This window comes from Anolis sagrei, chromosome 6 (assembly GCF_037176765.1).
Source record: "Anolis sagrei isolate rAnoSag1 chromosome 6, rAnoSag1.mat, whole genome shotgun sequence".
Classification (NCBI taxonomy): Eukaryota; Metazoa; Chordata; class Lepidosauria; order Squamata; family Dactyloidae; genus Anolis; species Anolis sagrei.
In genome coordinates this window covers 59,293,229-59,310,372 of record NC_090026.1, presented here as the reverse complement: position 1 = coordinate 59,310,372, position 17,144 = coordinate 59,293,229, and the positions used below count along the sequence as shown (strand labels likewise).

Sequence of the window (17,144 nt, the reverse complement as noted above, 5' to 3'; positions counted from 1 at the left end):
GAGCTGTCTATGGACAACGCTGGCTCTTCGGCTTAGAAATGGAGATGAGCACCACACCCCAGAGTCAGACATGACTGGACTTAATGTCAGGGGACTACCTTTACCTTTTACCTTTGCACTTGGCGGGAAGGATGCTTTCAAATGAGGGGGAGGGTATATATAAGGGGCACAAACGAACACCAAGCAATCTCGGCTTTTTGCATGTTTTGATTGGGAGCAGCTGTTGTGAGCTGGCAGAGAACTATAAATCCCAGTAGCTACAACTCCCAAATGTCAAGGTGTATTTCCCCCAAACTCCATCTGTGTTCATATTTGGGCATATGGAATATCTGTGGCAAGTTTGGTCCAGACACATCATTGTTTGAGTCCACAGTCAGGCCTGTAGCGAGGGGGTGGTTTTAGGGGTTCAACCCCCCCCCCGGAATGTTTCAGATTTTTTTTAAAAACCTGGTTTACTCATGAATTTTAACTGGTTCACCAAATCCCCATGCGAAGTCTATGAGATGCAAAAAATTAAGAGTTCCTCCAAAACTGTAAGCACTATCTCAAGCAAATATTGACAATTTATTCACACTATCATTACTTGCAGCAATAGCCAATGTAGTGAAGCAACCAAGTTGGGGGGGGGGGGGTGTTGAATGCTCTCATTAAGGAGGCCAGACTTGGTGGAGGTGGTTGACAGGTGCGGAGCTGCAGGCTATGGAAGGTTGCTCTGCCCCTGCTGTGCTCTTTGCTTCAGCGTGAGCTAGGAGGCAGGCTCCAACCCCCCCCCCCCCCAAATTTCAACCCTCCCTGAAATTTTCAACCCCCCCCCCAAATTTTCAACCCCCCCCCCCAAATTGTCAACCCTCCCCGAAATTTTTTTCTGGCTACGGCCCTGTCCACAGTTCTCTCTGGATGTTGGTGAAGGGACGACCTAGCTACGGTGATCCAGGCCACGGTCATCTCAAGACTGGACTACTGTAACGCCCTCTACATTGGCCTCCCTCTGTCGGTGATTCGGAAGCTCAAGTTGGTACAAAACGCAGCTGCTCGGCTTCTTGCGGGAATTCCGATGAGATGCCACATAACACCAGTCTTACTACAGCTGCATTGGTTACCAATTGAGCACCGGATCACTTTCAAAGTGATGGTACTCACCTTTAAGGCCTTGCATGGTCTGGGGCCAATGTATCTGAGGGATCGTCTCACCCCCTACCAACCCCAGAGATCCCTCTGTTCTGAGGACCAAGATCTATTGGAAGTCCCCAGTGTCAAGACCTTGCGTCTAACGACAACCAGACGCAGAGCCTTCATAGCAGTGGCGCCATCAGTCTGGAATGCTCTGCCACCTGAAGTTCGTGCCCTGCGGGACTTACCAGCTTTCCGCAGGGCATGTAAGACATACCTGTTTCGACAGGCTTTTAATGTTTGATACTGTTGTTTTTAAATTGTTTTAAATTGCTTTTAAACTTTGTTAGATTTTAGCTATTCTTGTAAGCCGCTCCAGGGGAGTGGCGGCATATAAGTTCAAATAATAAATAAATAATAAATAAAATAAATAAAAGTACAACTCCCAAACTCAAGGTCAATGCCCACAAACCCTTCCAATATTTTCTGTTGGTCATGGGAGTTCTGTGTGCCAAGAATGGTTCAATTCCATCGTTGATGGAGTTCAGAATGCTCTTTGATTGTAGGTGAACTATAAATCCCAGCAACTACAACTCCCAAATGACAAAATCATAATTTTTGGAGTGATGGTCACTCTTTGTGTTGTGAGGCGTTTTGTGGCCAAATTTGGTGTGATTTCGTTCATTGGTTCTTTTGTTTTTTAAGGTACTCATTATGCACAGAGCATATATATATATAAAAAGCTTTTGCATATATATGTTTGTTTTTTTTCGTGTCAGGAGCGACTTGAGAAACTTCCAGCCTGGATGAGTTACTACAGATATCGTATTGGGCGGCTTTGCGTTGAGTTCCGTAACAGTTCCTGAGGGAAACTAACTTCCAGGCTGGTTGTTGAGAAGCCCTTCTCCTTCCCTCCCTTCAGCTGCCCCACCCGCCCGGTGCCGCGCTGCCTTTGCGGGGAGGGAGGGAGGGGGGGAGGGCGCCGCTGGCTCTGGCCCGGGACCTGGCGGGAGGAGCCAAGGGCGCCGCCCCCGTCCGCCTGCCCGCCTGCCATATGATCCAGCCGCCTTCCTGCTCCGCCAGTGCCTCTCCACGGGCAGCCATGGAGGCGTGGGGGCAGCGGCTCTCCTTCGCGTCCTTCCAGAGCGGGCTCCCGGCGGGGGCTGCCTATGGCTACGATGGGCAGAGCCCTCAGGGGCTGCGGGGGAGCGAGTTCGCCCGGCTGGGAGGTAACCCGCGCTCGGGGGCCAAGGGAGCGGGGCGGGAGGCGGGTGGGTGGCCCCTCACGAGGCAGCTGTTGTGGCGTGCCCTTGAGTGGCCTCGTGTTTTGCTTTTGGAAGAGAGGACACCGTGAATAGATACTCTTCAAAGGCTGGGAAAGAATTGGGGAGTGGGCTCAGAGGGACTTCCCAATTTTTCTGGAGGTCCTCCCCAAGAATCATAGAATCAAAGAGTTGGAAGAGACCTCATGGGCCATCCAGTCCAACCCCCTGCCAAGAAGCAGGAATATTGCATTCAAATCACCCCTGACAGATGGCCATCCAGCCTCTGCTTAAAAGCTTCCAAAGAAGGAGCCTCCACCACACTCCGGGGCAGAGAGTTCCACTGCTGAACGGCTCTCACAGTCAGGAAGTTCTTCCTCATGTTCAGATGGAATCTCCTCTCTTGTAGTTTGAAGCCATTGTTCCGCGTCCTAGTCTCCAGAGAAGCAGAAAACAAGCTTGCTCCCTCCTCCCTGTGGCTTCCTCTCACATATTTATACATGGCTATCATATCCCCTCTCCAGGCATGTAGCCAGGGGGGGGGGGGGGGGGGGCTCGGGGGGCTTCAGCCCCCCCCCCGAAATTTTCATGGTGGTTCTCGAAAAGGCCTTAATGGTGCATTATTTAAACTGTTATGTTTATTCATATCATGATCTGATCACCATACTCAATATATCCCATATGCATGAAGGTATTGGGGTAACAATACAAAAGGTTTGCTAGGCTAGCCCCTCTTTCACTCAGACTCAGCCCCCCCCCCGAAACTCAGCCCCCCCGAAACCCCCCCTGAAAAAAAATTCAGCCCCCCCCCCCCCCCGAAACGAAATCCTGGCTACGGGCCTGCCCCTCTCAGCCTTCTCTTCTTCAGGCTAAACATGCCCAGTTCCCTAAGCCGCTCCTCATAGGGCTTGTTCTCCAGACCCTTGATCATTTTAGTCGCCCTCCTCTGGACACATTCCAGAATTGGACACAATGTTCCAGATGTGGTCTAACCAAAGCAGAATAGAGGGGTAGCATTACTTCCTTAGATCTAGACACTATGCTCCTATAGATGCAGGCCAAAATCCCATTGGCTTTTTTTGCCTCCACATCACATTGTTGGCTCATGTTTAACTTATGATGATATGGCAGTGTGGACTCAGATAACCCAGTTCAAAGCAAATATTGTGGATTATCTGCCTTGATATTCTGGATTATATGGCAGTGTGGAAGGGCCCCGTGAGTACACAACATATCCCATAAAAAGTTTTTGTTTATATATATTTTTAAAAAAACAATGTTTTGTAAGATACTAACATACATTTTCAAGATTTCTGTCATTTCTATTACTAATATTAATTATGTTGCTAATACTTACTAATTGGCAGCTTTGCTGCGTAAAAATGTATGCAAGCTGGTATTGCTTGTTTCATAGAATCACAGAGTTGGAGGAGACCATATGTGTCATCTAGTCCAACCCCCTGTCATCCAAGAAAAACACAAAATACATAGAGGGGGGATCTTTCTACACTGCTATATAATCCAGATTATTAAAGCAGATAATCTAATTATTGTCTTTGAACTGGATCATATGAGCCTGCACTGCGATATAATCCATTTCAAAGCAGATATTCTGTATTTTATATGCCAGTGTAAAAGGGCCCCCAGAGGTGTCTTGTGTTCATGCGATGCACCTAAACACTGCAGCTAACACAGTGATGTGCTACGACACGCAGTTTGGAAAGCTCAGTTCTAAACCCAGTTTTAATCTTGTTAAGATAGCCGTACTTGTGGCGTCAGTCAGGGATAAAATATGCAAACAGGTGCACATTGCTGGTAGAGCAAACGGAGTCAGTGGCGGTGCTTCTGCTCCCAATCCTGGCTGCCTCAGGGACCTCATGGTGGAAAGATTTATTTTATTGGACTCAGTCTACCCTGCTATGGGGGCATCCAGACATCTTGCAAAAAGCACAAGCTCCTACACTTTTACTTAGGGCATCCAAATGATGCCTCATGTAAAAGTGAATTAATTCTGCACAAAGCCGTTTTCCTGAAAGACCCAGGTTTAATCCAGCATGGCTGCCTTCTGGATTGCCTCCTCAGAAGTCCGTACAGCCCTCTCACATTTTCCATGAGTCCATAGGGCTGTAACCCCCTCTCCCAAACCCGCAGAAAAGCCTAAAAACTAAAAATGACTTACCCAGTCACCATTACCCTTCTGCCAGCCCTCTCCTGGTGTGTAGAAATGGTGCTCCAGGAGAAAGGGGGGCCAGGAGGAAAATCACTCCTGGCCCCTCTTCTCCTGGCGCATCGTTTCTACATGCCGGAAGATGGCTGGCAGCAGGGTAATGGTGGCTGGGTAAGTCATTTTTAGTAGTTGGGCCTAACCAGTGTTTTTTAAAATCCAGGTTGGACCTGACCTTTCCCCTTTTGTGGAACCAGCCTGAATACCCAGGAAAAAGAAGGGCATGAAAAGGAAACAAGGAACAGTTGCTGCCTTCTCTAGCTCCCCAGGTAGTCATCTCCCCAGATAATAGTACTTTGAGGTGAAAGACATCAAAAGTAGCTGCTGTCATCACATGATTGCTGGGCAAACTGGATGAGTGCTTCTGCCGCTGCACTTTTGTGCCCTCCTGGTGCGTCGATACCTTGCATCTTTGGGGGGATTCAGCACAGTGAGGTGGGATGAGCAGAAAGGGGCTGATCCATCAAAAAGTAACCACCATCCTTGTCCATTCACTCCCCTTCTATCAGACAAGTGACCAGTGGTGGAGAACTGGTGGGCTGTTGAAAGAAATGGCCTATTCTTGCAATGAACAATTGGAATGAACAATGAACAAGAGAGAAGGCAAACTTATTTGCATCTCTTGATCGTAGAATCATAGAATCATAGAGTTGGAAGAGACCTCATGGGCTATCCAGTCCAACCCCCTGCCAAGAAGCAGGAATATTGCATTCAAAGCACCCCTGACAGATGGCCATCTAGCCTCTGTTTAAAAATCTCCAAAGAAGGAGCCTCCAAAACAGAGAGTTCCACTGCTGAACGGCTCTCACAGTCAGGAAATTCTTCCTCATGTTCAGATGGAAGCTCTTTTCTTGTAGTTTGAAGCCATTGTTCCGCGTTCTAGTCTTCAAGGAAGCAGAAAACAAGCTTGCTCCCTCCTCCATGTGACTTCCTCTCACATATTTATACATGGCTATCATATCAACATCTCTCTTCAATTGTCAACATCTCTCTTCAATTGTGGTGCCCAGAATTGGACACAATATTCCAGGTGTGGTCTAACCAAGGCGGAATAGAGGGGTAGCATGACTTCCCTGGATCCAGATACTATGCTCCTATTGATGCAGGCCAAAATCCCATTGGCTTTTTTTGCCTCCACATCACATTGTTGGCTCATGTTTAACTTGTTGTCCACAAGTACTCCAAGATCTTTTTCACACGTACTGCTCTCGAGCCAGGCGTCCCCCATTCTGTATCTTTGCATTTTGTTTTTCCTGCCTAAGTGGAGTATCTTGCTTTTGTCGCTGTTGAACTTCATTTTGTTAGTTTTGTCCCATCTCTCTAATCTGTCGAGTTCGTTTTGAATCCTGCTCCTGTCCTCTGGAGTATTGGCTATCCCTCCCAATTTGGTGTCATCTGCAAACTTGATGATCATGCCTTCTAACCCTTCATCTAAGTCATTAATAAAGATGTTGAACTGGACCGAGCCCAGGACGGAACCCTGCGGCACTCCGCTCGTCACTTCTTTCCAAGATGAAGAGGAAGCATTAGTGAGCACCCTCTGGGTTCGTCCATTTAACCAATTACAGATCCACCTAACCGTAGTTTTGCGTAGCCCACATTGGACTAGTTTGTTTGCCAGAAGGTCATGAGGGACCTTGTTGAAGGCCTTACTGAAATCCAGGTACGCTACATCTACGGCATTCCCTGCATCGAAAAAAGAGATCAGATTAGCCTGGCATGACTTGTTTTTGATCAATCCATGTTGACTATTAGTGATGACCGCATTTGTTTCTAAGTGTTTGCAGACCACTTCCTTAACAATCTTTTCCAGAATCTTGTCTGGTATTGACGTGAGGCGGACCGGGCGGCAATTGTTTGGGCCATCCTTTTTCCCTTCTTGAAGATTGGGACCACATTGGCCCTTCTCCAATCTGCTGGAACTTCTCCCGTTCTCCAAGAACTCTCAAAGATGATTGCCAATGGTTCCAAAATTACTTTTGCTAGTTCCTTCAATACTCTTGGGTGTAGTTGATCTGGCCCTGGGGACTTGAACTCATTTAGAGTGGCCAGGTGTTCTTGGACAACTTGTTTCCCAATTTAGGGTTGGACGTTCTCTAATCCCTCATCCACTCCATCTTGCTGAGGTTGAAGATGACTTTCTTATTGTGAGAAGGCTGAGGCAAAGAAGACATTAAGTAGTTCTGCCTTTTCCCTATCCCCTGTCAGCATTGCCCATCTTCTCCTCGAACATCAGGAGATGAGAAGTTCTAGTTTGCATGCTTAAATAAAAACATGGCCTCATCTAGCCCCCAAAACCTCCCAATGGCTTCATTAAACCTGTCTGCTTGTCCTTGAATGTTCATTGGATCCTTTTTGCCTACTTTATTACCTGTGTACCATGCCCCACATTTCCCTCTCACCAGACTTCTGAAAGCCAAAAAGTGACTTCAGCTTCTGTTGGGTATTTTTGGTTGCTCCCTGCCTTGAAAGGAAACAGGAGGAGTACTCTGGTTAGGCACCTCTGCATTTCAAACTGAAGATTTACTTCTCACTGCTTAATCTCAGCTAAAACTTTATTATCCTGTCAGCCGCTTTCATAATTTGCTGCTAGAACTAGTTTGCATTATAAAAGACATCCCCAAGGCTGTAGGGTTTTTTTCTCTCCTGTTTTGGCTCTCTTTAGAGTAGGCACCTTTTAATTTTTTCTTTAAAAATTCTTCCTGTGAGTTACATTGCTTTACCTAGAATTTCTTGTGCTTCAGGGATGAAAAGTGGGTTTTGAGAGAACTCTTATGTCTGTACGGTTGTGGCAAACACCCCCCCCCCCTTGATGGACTGTCACCTTTTCGTGGTGAGGGGGCTTGCGTGTTCTAGTGAAACTGGAGTCATGCACTTCAGGAGTGGCCGCAGGGGAGGTTCCATACCAAGCACAGTCCGAAGACCCAAAGACCTCAATGGTGGAGCAGGCAGAAGATAACATGGTACATGTTACCACGGCTGTGAATGTGGAAGAAGGTTGCAACAGATTGAGAAGCCATGGTCATCTTGGTAAACTATGCCACCCGTGGAACCTCACTCTGTGAAGACTGTGTGTTGATCAGCTGTGCACTGACATCCACACATTTAAAAAATCCACGCACAGGCGTCTTCCAAGGAAAATAAAAACAAGCCAACCAAAGTCCCATGGCAATCAGCGAGTGGCAGCGGGGGCAGGACTGTGAAATCTGGAAGCCCCTAGTCACAGACTGGCACATGGGTGGTGGATATGAACTCAGTCTTTCTACCTCAAGGTCTGAGGCAGTTGAGTAGTTCGGCAGCTGTATCCATGACTGAGCAGCCCTTTTGAGGATCCACTCTGCTCACCTCTCATGGGGAAGGGGCTAGAAAAGGTGCCCTAAACATAGTCTGCCTCTCTTATCCCTGACTGGACTGCCACGTCCAGTGGGCTCACCACCCTGTGGCCAAAAAAGAAAAATGAACTTCGGAACATGGAACATACGGACACTGATGGACAACACTGACAGTGAACGCCCTGAACGCAGAACTGCCATCATTGCAAGGGAGCTGGGACGCTTTAACATTGACATAGCAGCCCGTCAGGAGACCCGGAGTGCAGGAGAGGGACAGCTGAAGGAAGAAAGAGGAGGCTACACCTTCTTCTGGAAGGGACTGCCTGAAGAAGACCAAAGAATGCATGGAGTTGGCTTTGCTATCAGAAATGATCTGGTGAAACGTCTGACCAAAGCACCCACCAGCATCAACGAATGACTCTCAATCCTCCGAATTGAACTTGCCAAAAACCAACAGGCAACCATCTTAAGTGCCTATGTATCAACACTAGAGGCTGATGAAGACATCAAGGAAAACTTTTACTGCCAGCTGGACACTGTCCTGTCGGAGATACCAAAGGAGGTCAAAATCATCCTCCTGGGGGATTTTAATGCAAAAGTCAGGCGAGACTTTGACCTGTGGCCAGGGACCATAGGAAAAGACGGGGTTGGAAACAGCAACTCGAATGGTATCCTGTTTCTCACCAAATGTGCAGAACACAACCTTTCATCACCAACATGCTATAACGCCAGAAAAACAAGTTCAATATATTGGCACCTCTTAGACTATGTAATCACATGTGCCAGAGACCGCCGTGACGTGCTTCTCACAAGAGCCAACTCTCATTTGCTATGTTTCTATCATTCGATATGTTACCTGGAACCGATGGGAATTGCATCAGCATCTAGAGAGCTAGGTCGACTCTCATGAAAAGGGATAAAGCTGTCAAATGCCCAGATTATTAAACCATATTTGAAATAATTTCCACGTCAGCTCACAGCGGCTGCTCCCAATGAAAACACAGGTATCAAAGAGAACTGCTGGAAACATAGACTTGCAAAAAGCCGAGATTGCCTGGCGCCGGTTGGCACCTCCTTATATACCCTCCCCCTCATTCAAAGACGTAACTCCCGCCAAGACAAAAACCCAGCATAATTCACCCGCCCAAACCGCTGGCCGTTTTCTTTCAGAGTCAGCCGCCACAGGTGCTTTATCAGTGTCCTACGTCAGAACCCTGGTTCCTGGCGCCAAAACCAAGGCAGGAAAAACGAAATGCAAAGATACAAAATGGGGGACGCCTGGCTCGAGAGCAGTATGTGTGAAAAAGATATTGGAGTCCTCGTGGACAACAAGTTAAACATGAGCCAACAATGTGATGTGGCGGCAAAAAAAGCCAATGGGATTTTGGCCTGCATCAATAGGAGCATAGTGTCTAGATCATGCTACCCCTCTATTCTGCGTTGCTTAGATCACACCTGGAATATTGTGTTCAATTCTGTACATCACAATTGAAGAGAGATATTGACAAGCTGGAATGTGTCCAGAGGAGGGCGACTAAAATAATCAAGGGTCTGGAGAACAAGCCCTATGAGGAGCGGCTTAAGGAGCTGGGCATGTTTAGCCTGAAGAAGAGAAGGCTGAGAGGAGATATGATATCCATGTATAAATATGTGAGAGGAAGCCACAGGGAGGAGGGAGCAAGCTTGTTTTCTGCTTCCCTGGAGACTAGGATGCGAAACAATGGCCTCAAACTACAAGAAAGGAGATTCCATCTGAACATGAGGAAGAACTTCCTGACTGTGAGAGCCGTTCAGCAGTGGAACTCTCTGCCCCGGAGTGTGGTGGAGGCTCCTTCTTTGGAAGCTTTTAAACAGAGGCTGGATGGCCATCTGTCAGGGGTGATTTGAATGCAATATTCCTGCTTCTTGGCAGGGGGTTGGACTGGATGGCCCATGAGGTCTCTTCCAACTCTTTGATTCTATTATTCTAAGGCCCTGGAAACTGGGTCCTGACATGATTTCCTCCTCCTCCTCTCCCTGGAAAGGAAAACATCAATCATATCTACAGTCCTTCATTGTCCAATGTCCCTTGATACTCTTTCAGCAGGCTACAGTGAAAAACTGGGTTGACCTTCCCCAAGTCCTTTGGCAATGGCAATTTATACGTGACTTCGTTGACCCGGTTGGAAATTCTAAAAGGCCCTATGTAACATGGAGATAATTTCTTCGAAGGAAAACCTATCTTCAGATTTTTCGTACTGAGCCAGACTAGGTTTCCTTCTCCCAATTCTTCCTCTTCTCTGCGTTTGTGGTCTGCAAACAGCCTATATTTCTTCTTTGTCTCCTGTAGCATATTCACCACTCCTTTCCAACCCGTCCTTATCTTTTCTGGCCATCCTTCATCACCTGGAGCTCCCTCCTCCCCCCATTCTGGCAGCCGGGGCAAGGGAGCTACCTCCTGGCCGTATACTATTTCAAAAGGGGACCGCCCAGTGGCTGAATGTACTGCCCCGTTGAACACCATCTCTGCAAAAGGCAACAGCTCTGACCAGGCCCGTAGCCAGGATTTTGATTCGGGGGGTGGGGGGCTGAGTGTGAGAGAAAGTCTACCCTAGCAAACCTTTTGTATTGTTACCCCAATATCCCCATGCATATGGAATATATTGAGTATGGTGATCAGATCATGATATGAATAAACATAACATTTTAAATAATGCACCAGTAAGGCCTTCTCGCGGACCATCATGAGAATTTCGGGGGGGGGGGATGGTGGTGGTGGTGAAGCCCCTCAAGCCCCTCCCCCCCAGCTACATGCCTGGCTCCGATCAATCATCTTATTGGTAATTTGAATACGTTCTCAGGAAATGACCTAATGTTTGTTGTGTGGGCTCGACCCCTCCGTTTGTCATTGGGTGGAAAGCAGAGCTTAAATTCCTCTCTGCTCCTAAAATCTGCACGAACCTTCCCCAAAACCTGGCTGTGAATTGAACTCCCCGATCGCTGATCACCTTGTCAGGGCACCCATGCAGACGATAAACATGTTTTACATATAGTACTGCTAACTTTTCTGCTGATGGTAATCTAGGCAATGTGATAAAATGTGCTTGTTTTGAAAATAGGTCCAGGACTGTCCAAATATAGTGGTTGCCCCTGCTGGGAGGTAGTTCGCCCATAAAATCCATCACGACGCATCACCAGGGTCTCATGGGTTCTACTACTCTTTGCAAGAGTCCCTGCGGCTTCCCTGGAGTCGTTTTGTTTATGGCGCAATGTTCACATTTGGTGATGTACGACCTCGCATCTTTTCTCATTCCTGGCCACCAATACTGCCTCACTAACAATTTCAAGGTTTTGGTTAGCCCCAAGTGTCCCACCTCTTTATGGTCGTGACACCATCCCATCATCTCCCTTCGCAACTCCTCGGGAATGTATAGTTTCTTATTCACGAACATCAATCCACTCCCCCCGCTCTTTATTTCCCTTTAGCCAGTCATCTTCTTCATATGCTCATTTTATGTCCTTCTCCCACCCTTCTCCCCCGGCAGCTATTCCCGTGAACCTGCTACTTCTTTCTGCTTGTGCCCGGGTCTGTACTGCTAGGGCCCACTGCTGTTCTGAGAAAAGGCTCCCACTGTGCTCTTGGAGGCCTCCCCCCTGTTGAGGCATCCGAGATAGCGCGTCCGGCAGCACATTGTCTTTCCCTTTAAAGAATTTGAGCTTGAAGTCGAAACGACTGAAAAATTGTGCCCATCTGACTTGCTTTGCTGACAGCTTGCGAGGCGACCTTATGTATTGTAAGTTTTTTATGGTCTGTCCATACCTCAAAAGGGGTCCCGCTCCCTTCCAAAAAGTGCCTCCAGCTTTCTAACGCTTTCAGTATTGCCAATGCTTCCCTCTCCCAGATTCGCTAGCGCCTTTCTGTCTCGCTGAATTTTCTCGAGAGATAACTGCATGGTTTTAGGTAGCCCTCTAAGTCTTTCTGGAGCAAAACTGCCCCATATGCACAGTCCGATGCATCGCAGTGCACCACAAACGGTTTGGTCATATCTGGGTGGGCTAGCACAGGTTCCTCTGTGAACCTTTTCTTAAGAGTTTCAAAGGCTTCTTGGCATTCCAACGTCCAAGATAGCTTCACCCCCGGGGATTTTACTTTGACTGTCTCCTCTTTGTTTTCAATAAGTCAGTGAAAACTTTGTTTTCAATAAGTAGTGTGAGTTGTGCAAAGTCTTTGATGAAGGTCCTGTAAAAGTTTGCAAAGCCCAGAAACGACTGCAGTTGTTTGCACGTCCTTGGCGCTTCCCACCCCCTCACGTCTTCCACCTTCATGGGGTCCATTGCTATGCCCCGGAGTGAAATCCTGTATCCCAAGAAGTCTATTTGTTCCTTGTTGAACTCACATTTGGAAAGTTTTGCATACAGCTTCGCCTCTCTCAGTCTTTGGAGGACCTCTCTAACTAGTTTTACGTGTTCAGATTTATCTCTTCCTAAAATCAGGATGTCATCTAAATATACATAAACTCCTTTATACAGCAGCGGATGTAGCACCTCATTGATCAGTTGCATAAATGCACCTCCCCCTCCACTTAATCTGAATGGAAGCACACAAAAAATGAACCGTCCGAATGCACATGAGAATGCTGTGTTCCACCTATCTTCAGGCTTGATTCTTATCTTACGATAGGCTTCTATCAAATCCAGCTTTGTGAATATCCTCCCTTCTGACAACAGGGAGATTAGCTTTGTGACCCGGTCGGCTACACACAAAACACCCGCTTCTTCTTTCTTTAGCATCTCCCTTCGCCTCTCCAACTCTCCCGGCTGGGGGGTTCTCCGACCTTCTGCTTTCCTCCTTTTGGTGGGTGTGCTGTGGCTGCGCTCCCTGATGCCGCCTCACTTGGGCCAGCGTTGTCTCTATGCACCCCGCCAGCTGTATCCATCCTTGTAGGATTTCTGGGTTGTCACGATGCAGCGCCCATGAGAGGATTTTTTGCCTTAGTTCCGCTTTTTAAAAACTCCAGTTTGGTCACCCCTGACCACTCTGGAACCCTTTCAGCCACGCACTGAAATTCCTCTGCATACTCTGCATACTCTGACACTGACTGCTGGCCTCTGCATACTCTGACACCGACAGCTTCTCTCTTGCCCTGATCTGCTCCAGTGGGTCTTGGAAACGTGTTTCCAGAGCAGCAAGGAAACGTCTCACCGACCTTAGACATGGGTCGTACCTTGCGTTCAGCTGGACAAACAAACTTGCTGCTCCCCTCCTCAGGACCCCTCCGATGGCCCAGACCCGACTGGCCCCCGTTCGGAAGGTATGGGCATTGTCCTCCATGTAACCCCTCACAGTGGTTAGGAAAAAATCCAATTCGGGGCCCTCTCCTCCATATTCGATCCTCAATTCCTCCCTTCTCTGCTGGGGAACTGGTGGCGGCGCCTCCTGGGGTCCTGCGTTCGGTGGCCCACCATGGAGTCTTGGATGCTCCAGGGGCAATCCTCATTGCCCTGTGCCACGCCCAGCTCCTACCAGGGGCACCAGGGGTGTCGTCTGGAGGGTGAGCACAGCACTCTCATCATCCTCGTTGCTCTCCTCCCCTCTCGCCCAACTTGCCTGGGGTTTGGGACGAGCTCCCGGCTCCCTCCGTGCTGCTTTCCACTTTGCTGCTGGGAGGTCCGCTGGCCCCTGGTTGCTTCTTGAGCTTATGTTATACAGTGACCCTGCTTGGGGCTCCTCTCCTTCCTCTGGTTCCACCAAAGGGTCTAAGCGTTCCATTATTTTCGACATCATCGCCAAGGTAGTCTCCATGGCCAGTATCTTTCCCTCTAAGAACGCCAGCCTCTTGGGGGGGGGGGAGGGTGGAAAGCTGAGCTTGCTACCTCCTTCAGTACTGTCCCTCTGTCTCTGTGGGCGCCTCTGGGTTACCCCGTTTGGCTGGGCATATGCCGTGGATGAGGCCAGGGCTACCGGCCAGTCAAGCTCCATTCCTGTGTCCTTGGAGGGGGATTTCAGCATGCCCCCCCCCCCGCTCTGGAGAGGTCTTCCCTCTCCTCTTTCCATTCTTCTTCCTGCATATTCACACTGCAGGATAGTGCTTGTAATCTCGGCTTAGATGTCAGCTCACAGCGGCTGCTCCCAATGAAAATGCAGGACCATGCTCTGGTATCCAAGAGAAGTTTACGGCTGGAAACATAGACATGCAAGAAGCTGAGATTGCCTGGTGCCAGTTGGCACCTCCTTATATACCCTCCCCCTCATTCAAAGACGTAACTCCCGCCAAGACAAAAAACCCGCGTAATTCACCCACCCAAATCGCTGGCCGTTTTCTTTCAGGGTCACTCGCCGTAGGTGCTTTATCAGTGTCCTACGTCAGAACCCTGATTCTGTTTCCAAGGCCCTGGAAACTGGGTCCTGACATTCCGCTTCTGATACCTATACTTAACTTTTGAATAAAAACAAAAGGATAGAGCCCTATCAGGATTTTAGGACTAACTGGTTAATTTTGCCTGTGCTTTCATGAATGTCATTATATATATTCTACTTCTTTGCTGGTTCACTGGTAGTGTACAGTATTGAAGCCACAATTGTTTAAACATGATTACATAACTGGGATACAGAAAGATGCAAATTGTGACATGGGCTGTAAACCTTCAAAGACTTGTGTAAGGCTACAGATTTATCAAGCAACTGTCCTTTTAGTCTTGAGGTGTCAGTGACATACATTCAACTTATCCAGAAGTTCATTCCATAGAAATAGAAGCTTTTTCTGAGAATGTTTAATTATATTTGCAACTGGGATGAGAAACTGTATACTAATATATGTAGTGTAACAAGACACCATTATCTTATTATCATACCTTTGCTAATCTGTGAAAATGTATTCAAATTTTGAATGTGTGGCTACAACTCAGTTCAGTTATCCTCTTCATATGATACCAGTATTTCTTTATTCCAGAGCTTTAGGTTGCAATTGTGTCCCTGAGGGTTTTTAAATCATTGATTTTATGTCCAGGGTGATTGAAATGTTCTGCCACTGTTTTTGCTTGTTGGCTTGTTTATAACCTTTGTAATGTCAGGTTTCTCTATTGATTCCCTTGGATGGACAGACTAATTGATTTAGAGATTTTACTCCTCAAAATTATTCTTGGAAAAGTCAGTATTTGTATGCAATCAGTATTGCCTTTTTCTAAAGTTAAAGCTGGAAATCTGGTTGTGTCTGTTGCAATGTGTTTTATTCAAAACTCTTAAATGATTTGTGGGGTGAAAATTTTGAGTGTCTTAGAATCAAGTCACTTTGAGTCTTTTCAAAATAAATTGGATTCTGCTGGGACTATTGCCAGTTTATCACAACTACCTATTCATCATCATCATCATCATCATGGATACCCTGCCTTTCCCCATTGGCACTCAAGGCATCTAACACTAGACAGATTTTAAAAGTGCAACACAAAAGTTAAAAATCAATTAAATGGTAACATTGTAGTAAAAACAGAATTTAAATACATTAAATACACTAAAATTGCATTTAAAATTCATACCCCCAATCCCCCTTCCAAGCCTGTCTATATAGGAGAGGTGGGCTTTAAGTCAGTACTGCATTATCTGATGTTCTAGATAGGTTTGCTTTTAAAAGTTGTAATATTCCTTAATCAGTTGGTTAATAAATGAGTAGCAAGGTAGTTAAGATCAAACTCCTCATGTGCCTGGATTTTGAGGAAATTCCTTTTGACTTGTACTCACAACTGCTAGTTTGCAGTTTAGTCAGAAAATTATTAACAGGTAGCTTCAGGAATATGATATTGGTATAGATATTGAAGTAACTGCCATTTCTATATTATCTGACACTTTTTTTCTCCTAGAAAGGTAGCAGAGTGGAATATGTTTTTGAACTTTCTTCACCTCCCCAATGCAAGGTTTATGCAGCCACCACTTTCAAACTCTGAAATCCAATATCTTTTGCATTTAATTGCCATGAAATCTTCTTGGTTATTTTTCGTAGTTAACAATATGTGTCATTATACCAGTTTCAGAGTCTTCCATGCATTACAAACTCTTAATTTTGAACCACCAGTTCAAAAGATCTAGAAATAAGTGAACTTTGATTGGATCGTGTAATCCATTCCAAGCAGTGTTGCTTTCTGTAGTTGTGCTGTCATTATTTATTATTACTATTGTTATTATTACAGCTAATAATTACTTTAACTTATGATGTTATTACAAGAGGCTGATAAATTACAGATAGAGTAGGATAAGAGTGTGTTTGACTGGTTATCAGACTATACGTCATGGCGTTTGTTGCTGCTTTGCATTTCAGTCATTAGTAGAGTGTCTCTTGTAATTGATGAAAAAAACCTGTTAATGGCTCCTAATATTGCTTGTGTTCCAATATTACTTGATGTGGTGGGTCCCTTGTGCTGCGGTTCTTCCAATATTCCAGCAGTCACATGGAGCGAGTGGGTGTGATTCCCTTTCTCACTAATCCTAAGCAGTATGAGGTTGTTTTTACTCGAATTTTCTTTGTGTGTGTGTATCATATTTAATAATTGCACAGTTGCAAACTATACATAAATTGAAAGGTTGCTGTAAGTTTTTCAGGCTGTAATGCTATGTTCCAGTAACATTTTCTCCCGATGTTTCACTTTCATCTGTGGACAGCATCTTCAGAAGATGTCAGCCTCCGTAGATTCCAGCCACAGATGCAGGTGAAATGTCAGGAGAGAATACAAAATTAAAGAGAAATATGATACAGTACAGCAGTTTCCAGACTGGTATGCTTCCATTTGGTTCAACAAAAAATTGCTGTAAGACAAGAGGCTGATGTGATAAAACCCTTAATTATGCGGTAGCTCTGTATCAGTAATACAAACCCTCATATTACTTCTAGAGCCAGAGGAGAAAAGACTGGTTTTCACCTCCAAAAAGAATAAAATAACAACTCAACAGGGAATTTGAAAGCATGTGCAAGGGGTGGTAGTGGTTAGACTTGTCAAGGCAAAGGAGGGTGTTGGCAGTGGGAGCAGGACTGTTACTGCTATCAAGAGAATTGTATTTGAAGTAGTCAGAAGGCAACCAACAGCAACATTGCCCAGAAATGGCAGTCACTCAGTCTGAGATAGCACATAAAAGGTAGAATTTTATGGGATGGGAAAAGATTTCAGGATTGCTATCTGCATGCATTGGATGAGCAAGGGCAAATTGCAAAGGCATTAAAGAAGCCATAGGCTGCTCAAACAGAAGAGAAA

At 46.3% G+C, this 17,144-nt stretch overlaps 1 protein-coding gene across 2 annotated transcripts in view; it reads left to right on the top strand.

The window, feature by feature from the left end:
* The first annotated feature begins 2,114 nt into the window (after nucleotides 1–2,114).
* The window catches only part of MOCOS (molybdenum cofactor sulfurase), a 95,742-nt gene continuing 80,712 nt past the window's right edge, over nucleotides 2,115–17,144 (top strand). Inside the window, exon 1 of one of the 2 annotated variants that reach the window (XM_060781446.2) lies at nucleotides 2,115–2,339. In XM_060781446.2, the coding sequence (XP_060637429.2) occupies nucleotides 2,165–2,339 (175 nt within the window). In that variant the 5' untranslated portion in view covers nucleotides 2,115–2,164. The remainder of the gene's footprint in view (nucleotides 2,340–17,144) is intronic. The other variant, XM_060781445.2, reaches the window with a different exon arrangement.